Source organism: Acartia tonsa, chromosome 8 (genome assembly GCF_053477335.1).
Source record: "Acartia tonsa isolate MP-2025a chromosome 8, ASM5347733v1, whole genome shotgun sequence".
NCBI lineage: Eukaryota > Metazoa > Arthropoda > Copepoda > Calanoida > Acartiidae > Acartia > Acartia tonsa.
In genome coordinates this window covers 51,779,207-51,788,860 of record NC_137267.1, presented here as the reverse complement: position 1 = coordinate 51,788,860, position 9,654 = coordinate 51,779,207, and the positions used below count along the sequence as shown (strand labels likewise).

General features: G+C 33.5%; 1 protein-coding gene across 1 annotated transcript in view; it reads left to right on the top strand.

Annotated features, from left to right (window-relative positions):
* The first annotated feature begins 8,058 nt into the window (after nucleotides 1-8,058).
* Nucleotides 8,059-9,654, top strand: part of LOC145327253 (MFS-type transporter SLC18B1-like) — a 35,293-nt gene continuing 33,697 nt past the window's right edge. Inside the window, exon 1 of the mRNA XM_080170840.1 lies at nucleotides 8,059-8,245. Within this exon, the coding sequence (XP_080026966.1) occupies nucleotides 8,147-8,245 (99 nt within the window). The 5' untranslated portion in view covers nucleotides 8,059-8,146. The remainder of the gene's footprint in view (nucleotides 8,246-9,654) is intronic.

Below are 9,654 nucleotides of genomic sequence, written 5' to 3'. Positions count from 1 at the left end.
AAATACAAATGACTAATGATAGGCCAATACACAGAATAAATTACCAATAGCAGGACAGTATACATTTTAATTGACCAATGGTAGGCCAGTATGTCGTCTTTTTTTTACAGAATCTTTTAAAGGATGAAACTTAAATTAAAAATGGAGGGTCGACTTTTAAAACACTAGAAAAGGATTTTTCCATCTAACTGCGGGAATATATAGTCAAAGTTTGATGGAAATTCTTGGGAAAAATATCCTTAGATAAAATCACAAGAAATGCGCTCATTATTCATTTTAACCATTACAAAGTTTTACCTAACTAGCGGCTTCGCCCCTAGCCTCTAGGGGCTTTGCCCCAAGAGGTTTGATCAACCTAATTTTTCGTATTTTACATTTAAAAAGAAAAGTAAAAAAATTTTTTTTTTTTTTTTGGGGGGGGGGGTATTTTTCATTTTTGGGGGGGTGTTGGGGGTGTCCCACCCCCCAAGAAAATAGCTTAAAACCATCACAGGACCAGTAGGTATATTCCCTGAAGAGTAGAGCCCAATCGGTTCAGTGGTTACTGAGATCTTAAGCTTCAGACGGACAGACATCATTCTACTTTGTATTATAGATAGTTTTAGCTCTCTTAGTAGCAGAGCTATGCTATGATTAGGGCATGTTTGTAAGTCATTTCAATTAAGAAAGGTAAGAATGTTAGTTTCCAATTGTACGTTAACAATTCTGTCATTTAGTCTTTTTAAAAGCGAAGCTTTTCTATAATTAGGGTCGGTCCGTCCGTCTGGAACGGATAGCTTTTTTTTGTTAATTTAGGCATTTTAGAATTATCCTATCAATTTCAAACTTTGCATGTTGATTCCTATAGTAGTTAGGTACGATTTAGAAAGCGTAAACTCTATATCCGTACGTCCTTTGAAAACATGTTGAATTTTAACTATTTCAACAACAGATTTTAATGCGATATGATTATCCGATTGATCTGTTTTTTTGGAATACTGATTCCTAGGACAACTAAGCAAAATTTTATAATCGAAGCATCTCTATAATCAAGTCCTAATAGTCCTAAAAATGTAAGTATGTCCTTATCCTGTTAAACAGTTTTGCAGCCAATTTACTAAAAAATTTGTTTATTTTTATGTATACATTTATATTCTGATTACTCAGTTTTGACACTCTATAAGTGTTAATGTTCGTTTGTTCTACCGTTTCCGAGCTTCGCTTTTATGGATGCTGTCATACTTGTTTAAATATGTAGATATTTTATAGAAAGATAATCTACGGTTTCCCGCAAATGGCCTAATCGAGCACAGAACAACCCACCCCCCTGATTTCGAAATAAATTGAAAATAAGTTGGGGTTAGTTTTCCGTTTGTCCGTGTTTTTACTTATGGTCATGGTATCCAAGTAGAAACAGGTTAGTTATTATCATGAAAACTACTCCTTTATTTTTGATTCATTCAATGAAGGAGAAGAATGGTCTAAGGTCTTGTGCTAGCTTATAGGGAAAGCAGTAGTTAATTTGATGCTAGACTTAGAATTAATATACTAATAAACGTTGGCAGCCTAATTTTTTCTACTTAAAAATAATACAGATGGTACAAGTTCAAGTACAAATGCAATTAAAAAATATATATTAACAAAAAACTGTCTACAAAACTTGTAAATATTGGACAGATATATGTTATGTCTGACATTAACATTATATTTGATGAAACAAGGACGACAACATCCATAAAAGCGAAGCTCTAAAATCAGAAGGGAGGACAAACGAATAAAAACTCTTGAAGAGTGTCAGCGAACATTAATTTGTAAGTCAAAACAAAATTCTACATAACGTTGTTGTAAAATCGCGTGAATACAGGTTTTGATTATAGATTTGCCTCGCTTACAATGTTGTACTTTGTTTTCCTAGGAATCATTATTTAAAAAAATCAGGTGAATAGGATAATTATATCGCACAAAAGGTTAAAAACATAATGTTGTAAATGGACATATGGACTTTCTGGTATTAACGATTATAGAGTTGCTTTGCTTCCTACCTGTTATGGGAATCATCATGCCGTTACGGACGGATCGACCCTAATTATAGAAAAGAACGCTTTTAAAAACGACAACAAATGAACAACGTAATAAATATTCAACACATGTATTTAGAAAATTGAGCAAAAATTTCGTTCAATTCTATCCACAAAATTACTTATTATGCTAAAATACATTTTGGTTAAAGAGCTCAACAATAATAAAATAAATAGAATAGGATTAATAAGTTATATAACAAAACCATTCATATAAAAATTGATTATTGATTATTTATTCAATGTTTATTAAAACTGTTTTCGGCATCGTTATGCAACGTTTTGATTAGATAGGACAATTCAAACAAACAGTGGTGCTTATCAAATTAGTTATACAATCAAACCCTAAAGTAAAATAACCCATTTAATATTCAATATTATGTATTATCATTTATTATGAAGGCGCATCATTTTATGCCTAATCGTCTTTGGTATCAATATTTCTAAAAACAAGAGATTTTATTTATTTAAAAATATATAAAAGATACATGTTATTCATCTTGAGTTTTATGTAATCATATTGTGTGTATTCTTATTATAGATTTTACTTTTTTGATATTTTATATTCTTAGCTACTCTATACTTTACTAGCGGCTTGGGGGAGGAAGTTACATTCGATAACCTATTTTTTATTTTTTGGGGGGATGGAGGAGGTACCCTAACCCAAATAGTTATAAACCTTTCCAGGACCTATGTGAAGCTACCATGTTAAGGAGAACCCGATCGGTTCAGCGGTTAATGAGATCCTTCAGTACAAATAGACAAACAAACATCATGTTACTTTATTAAAAGGATTAGATAACTGATATTAGTACTTTAGCCAAATCTTGGCGTGTTGCTTGCAGTACTCACATTATCAACAGCTGCGACAGCTATTCTTAGCCTCAGATGGAATTTTAGCGTGGCTATGAAGAAGCTACCAAAGCCACCACTTTTTTAAATAGGACAACATACCCAAAAATAGGCTTAAACCAACCCTGGGCCAAAATATTTGGATGGCTAAAATAATTAATTGGTTTTAATTTCAGTTTTAAAAAACTGTGGATAAAATTATCTTTGTTACATACCGAAATTATGTTATAAGGTCTTTCCTTTGAAAATATTGGATTTCGATTTATCTTAGATGTTTTCAGGAAGAGAAAAAACATTGACAAAATTAATCTATAATACAAAGTAGAACGATGTCTGTCTGTCTGTTTGTTTGTAACGAAGGATCTCGCTAACCGCTGGACCGATCGGGTTCTCCTTAACAGGGTTGCTTTTCATAAGTCCCTGGAAGGTTTATAACTATTTTCTTGGGGGGTGGGACACCTCCAACCAATCCAAAAAATGAAAAATCCCTCCCCCCCAAATTTTTTTTCATTTTAAAACTAAAATTAAAATAGTGCTGTCGACTACCCCCCCCCCCCCATCATTTTTTTTACTTTTCTTTTACGAAAAATTGATTAAAATCATTGGGGAAAGGATTGATTCATCGTCTATTGTCTATTCCCTGTAACTTTGAATAAATTAACATTAAACTATATATTACACTAGTACCTAAATTTTTACATTATCTTCGTTGGCTCCAAAAATCCAGGAGGGGGGGGGGGGTACTATAATTTAGCCAGCTGCAAGTATCACTTTATTAGAGTAAATTAAAATCTGGTACAACATCCAAATAATAATAAAATCGATTTCCATACTTCCTTTATTTATCTTAAATCAACACTGCTGATATCAAATCAGATTCTGGCGATTGCGCCCCAAGCAACAAGAGACTCCATCTCTAAAGGGGTAAAAAGGGTGCAGAAAAAAATGGCCTTGAACCACCCAAAGTCTTAAATCTAACAAGGATGAAAACATCCATAAAAGCGAAGCACTGAAACGGTAGGACAAACGGACATTAACATTTGTATAGTGTTAGAACTGAATAATCAGAATATGAATGTATAAGCTTCGAACCAAAATTGTAAGTAAATTTGTTGAAAAACTGCTGGATAAAGGATAATGTTTATGTACATACTTACATTTTTAGAACTTGATTATAGAGTTGCTTCGCTTATAACATTATACGTTGTTGTCCCAGGAATCAATATACCAAAAATCAGATCAATCGGATGATTAGATCACATAAAAATTTGTTGTTATAAAAGTAAAAAAATCAACATGTTTAAAATGGACGTACGGACATTCTGGTAATGATTATATAGTTGCTACGTTTTCTAAATCGTACCTAACTACTAAAGGAATCACCATGCAAAGTTTGAAATCGATAGATTGAAAACAATTCTAACATGCCTAAATTAACGAAAAAAGCTATCCGTTACGGACGGACGAACAGACGGACCGACCCTAATTATAGGAAAGCTTCGCTTTTAAAAATGAAATAGCCAGAAAATATCAAGTAACCTATTTAATGCTTCCGTGAAATTAAATCCTCAATAGGTTCAATAGTTATCGAGATCTTAAGCTTCAGACAAAACAAATTGTACAACTTTACATTATAACTAGGTATGTTCCCTGTAGAGTAGAGCCAAATCTGTTCATAGTTTACTGAGATCTTAACCTTCAGATGAACAGACAGACGGACAAGCTACTTTGTATTATAGACTAGTGGCTACGACCCTAGACGCCTCTAGGAGAAATTAATGAGAGAAATACCCTCCCCTAAAATAGTTAAAAACCTTCCATGGACCTAAGAGAAGCTTATTGTAAAGGAGAACCATATCGGTTCAGCGGTTAGCGAGATCCTTCGGTACAAACACACAGACACACAAACATACAAATAGACAAACAGAAATCCTGTTACTTTAGTATAAGGATAAACTTAACATTGAAAATATTAGTTTCTTGTAGGAATTATCAATAAAGCACTTAATTCCTAATGTTTTGTTGATAGCTTATGACATTTTAAGCAATTTTCTTGAAAATCAACAGGATGTTCGTTTGTTTGTCTGGCTGATTGTCTGTGTGTGTGTCTGTACCAAAATATCTCGATAACTGCTGGTCCAATATGATTCTCCTTTACAGAGAAGCTGTCTTTAGATTACAGGTTACATAACATTTATGTCTAAATATCTTTTAAGTAGGAAGCAAATTTAAATTTTTTCCACAGATGATATATCCCTCCTTTGTTTGATGTGCGTGAAGTCAGGGATCTAAAGTGATAAGACAATCGCCGATAAATTGATGTAAATCCCCAATGCAGATGATGCAAATAATTATCCCTTCTGTAAACTACAACTGTGGTTGAAACGTTTGGACACTTAAATTAATAAACCAACAAGTTAAAATTTAAGAAAAGTCCCCGCATGTTGTTATGCCAATGAATAAGAATACGTTTTTTTTTAATTTGGAGACTAGTGTAATAAACAGTCAAAAATCCCCTCCCTCCTTGGCATGCAGTACAAATATATTTGTACAATTTTATGTGTTTAGTAAGATTTCTAGGGTAAAGCGATTATTAAATGAAATCTTCTAACTAAAATAGTTGGAGGTATGTAAGTAAAAAATAGCCAGACAACCTGCGGTATTAGAAATTAATAACGTGCCAGCTTGCTGTCATAAAGATATCGGGTTCGAGTTTGGACTTAACCCCATCATTCTAGAGACGTTAAAATAGTAACTACTGTTGCTTTAATGGAATACCTTGGCCAGTAAACAGGCACATCTCATTACCATGCAAGATAAATATCTATGTAAATGGTCAGACTAATCAGTCAACTGTTTTTAGAGAATCTCACTATTGATCCAGAACAGCATTCAAGCTATTTGGCGAAACCAATCTAGTTTAACCCTACTTTATAAGAAATATTGCTAGAGCAAAAATTTTTAAATAAAATTCTTTCAGATACATCAGATACATTAAAAAGTTTCTTAAAGAACATACCAGCATTGACGGTATTCCTCAAATTAGGATAGTAATTTGTGACAATTTCGGCATTTTTTTATATAGAAAACTAGCGGTGATCAAAAAAAAAGTTAAGGTGAAATTCGTAAAAAAAAAATAAAAAGGAACAAGGAAATCTTCTACCAAAAAAGGACCAAGGAAATCTTCTAAAAAAGGGGGGGGGTTGGGGGGGGGTGTCCCAACTCCCAAGAAAATAGCCTAAAACCACCACAGGACCAGTAGGTATATTCCCTGAAAAGTAGGATCCGATCGGTTCAGTAATTACAGAGATCTTAAGCTTCAGACGGACGGACGGACGGACCGATAGACGGACACGGACAGACATCAGGCTACTTTGTATTATAGATTATACTCTTCCTTTACCCCTGCTTATCACAAACCCCCCCATTCTATCTATCTACCTACTACTTAGCACCCCTCCCTAAAACTGTTACCCAAATATTTTATTGTCCCCCTTCCTCCATTTCATTTCAATAATGGATATAGAATATATGTGGATATTGTGACAGGAAAAAATTCTCGTCAATTTATGTTGCTAACATGGTACTCAATCATTGGTAAGTTTGTACATACAGTAGGAGGGGACAGATAAAGTGGTTGGATAGGAAGGATTTTTATTTTAGCCAGCTGCAAGTTTTACCTTATTAGAGTACATGACAATCTGGTGTTAAATCCTAACAATAATAAATCCATTTTGAATGTATTGCTTCCCCCCTTCCATTATATTTTTATTCCACTATACTCAGGGAAGACATGGGAAATGTTGATTAAATAAATCTACATCCCGTTCATCACTCCAATATTTGGTAGCTATTAAAAAAATTTACAATTCCTGATTTGAATTAATTCACCGCCCATTGTCTTATACCTTCACCCTGACTATCACCACCCAAATTAAAGATTATTCACCTAATTAGTGTCTTAATAAAACAACAGAATTTTTTTTTTTTAATCACAAATTTATTATCAATTGTTTGGTTATTTGGGACATTAAAGTAAAATTATAGAGGAGGCTCGAGCTATGATTAACTCTACCTACAAGGTGCGAATCCTGTGAGACTTTCAATTGGATCTTTGAATACCAGCCAATAGCGTCGGAAATATAAACATTGCCAAGACGCTACAAAAGAGCAGAAAGCAATTTGCCAGCTGACGAAAAAGGTCCCCATTAATTGGGCCAGGTAGTTGTCTAGGTTTTACAGCTTTACTAATACATTTATGTCTAAACTAGGTTAAGTACGGTCCAATAGAAAGTGCTCCAAATGTATCAAAACCTGTGGGGATAAAGCTATTTATATCGATTCTAAACAAAAAGGTACTTGTAATGTTTATATAGGTTAGGTTAGGTCAAGAATAACTAGAGCGTTGTAGGATTAGTTTCATTCATTTTTTGAGAATAGTTATTTCTCGCATCGTATTATAAACAGCTTTCCGCGGATATAGAGAATGTACAAATTGGTTTTAATCTTATGATTGTACCTTTTTAGTATTCGTAGAAAGCTGAATTTAATACGATGCTCGACATAGTTTTTTTTCATATTGATGAGAACCGGTTCCTATCCACCGGATTCGAATGAATACGAGAAAATTGATTTATAGAGTCTTTACTTAGGTCAGGTGAAGATAAGCTTAAAATGAAGGTTGGTTAATCTACTGACGTATTAGATAATTTTGTTATCAGCTTATGGGATTTATTAACATTGATATGGCTACCTTTGGCGATAAGAAAACGATTTTGGTAAATTATGTTCACCTAGCAACTATGCCCCTTGATGACTCTACAGGGCACTGGAGGAGGGAATGGGTGCCGGAGGGAGTAAGTGGGGGGGGGGGGGGGTGAGTTGACCCTCAACTTTACAAAAATCATTTTTTCGAGGATGCTTATTTTTTCCAGGGGGGCGATTTAACTTGTAGGATTGGAAGTACCCTCCCCCAAGACAGTAATAAATCCTCCTTGGACCTAAGAGAAGCTTCACTGTAGAGGAGAACAATATTCGGCACACATAGACATACAGACATCCAGTTCCTTTAATATGAGGATTAAAATATTGTTACATTGCAAAAACACTTTAGATAACTACCCCAAAACTAAAGAATAACGCATTTGTAACTCAGTGACCCCTTGCATCTTGAGCAGATAACACACACAAACAAATGTGCTTATAGAATTATCTAATTATTTTGAAAATTGTATAAAATGGAGCTTGAAAACGCGTTGAATTTTGTGATGGTTTGTTTTGGTATGATGCTGACCGGGGCCTCCTACTCCATACCTACGCCCATTTATCCACAAGAGGTAAATTATTATTGATTTAATAAGTTTATCCAAACGCCTGTTTAAAATAATTAGGGTCGGTCCGTCCGTCCGGAACGGATAGCTTTCTTCGTTAATCTAGGCATGTTAGAATTGTACTATCGATTTCAAACATTGCATTGTAATTCCTGTGTAGTTAGTTACGATTTAGAAAGTGCAGCAACTCTATTAATCATTACCAGAATGTCTGTACGTCCATTTTAAACAAGTTGATTTTAAACTTTTTAATAACAATTTTAATGTTATTTAATCATCCGATTTATCAGATTTTTGGAGTACTAATTTCTATTACAATTAGGTCCAATATTATAAGCGAGACATCACTATAATCAAGTTTTAAAAATGTCAGTATGTCCTTAAACAGAATTCTATATTTAAGAAGTTGTGCAACAAATTAACGTATAATTTTGTCAAAACTTCTATATTTATATTATGTAAATTCAATTCTGTTAATCTACAAGGGTAAATATCGTCTGTCATACCGTTTCAGAGCTTTTATGGATGTCATTTTATTATGTTTTTTCTTACTTCGTATAATTGTCTATGATTATTCCAAATATTTATGTGATCACAAAGCAAAACTTCAACTAATTACGTGCAGAGGGTTTTCCAAAAAGGGGGGGGGGGGTTGCACACGAAAACATTGACATCCCCATTACGATTTTTGATACTGCATTTAAACCCAAATCGGGGTATGTAGATTGGTGTAGGGGGGTGAATAAACCCCCTTTTTGAACTTCTCAGTATTATACAATAGTGGCCATGGTTGACATTTTATTGACATAATAACAATACGACAACATATATGTGTGTGGTATGATATCGTTAGGAAATTTTGAGAGGAAAATCACAAAGAATCGGTTAAATAAGATTGAATATTTAAATTGTTTGTAACCCCATTAATTATTGATGTAAGTGAAGCTACTCCATTATTCATTGTCCCCAAGACTATTTTTAGTCTAGGAGGGGGCAGATAGGGGGGGGGGGTCGTTATTTTATTGTTACGTAATACTTTCAAGATAGACAGCTGGAATCTTCAGTCATAATTCCAATTACATATGCGCGTCTATCATATATATTATTTTGCCTGTCTGTCGGTCGTGTTTCAATAGATATAAACCTTACTTTTTATAGGTTTTGTCATTTCTTTTAATTCTTGCATATTCTATATATATCTTTCTATTCTTTAATCTGAAAATTCAATCTGCTACTATAACTATCTCTGTCCATTTGCCCATTCCATAATTTTTTTTAGCTTAGCTTATTATGTATGTTTTCATCCTTGTTTGATTTATTAATCTTATCATTTTTTTATATTCACAAATGCATTATAAATATTATAATTTATTGTTTGCAAATAATTTTTTTCCCCTAGATAAATCTAGACAAAT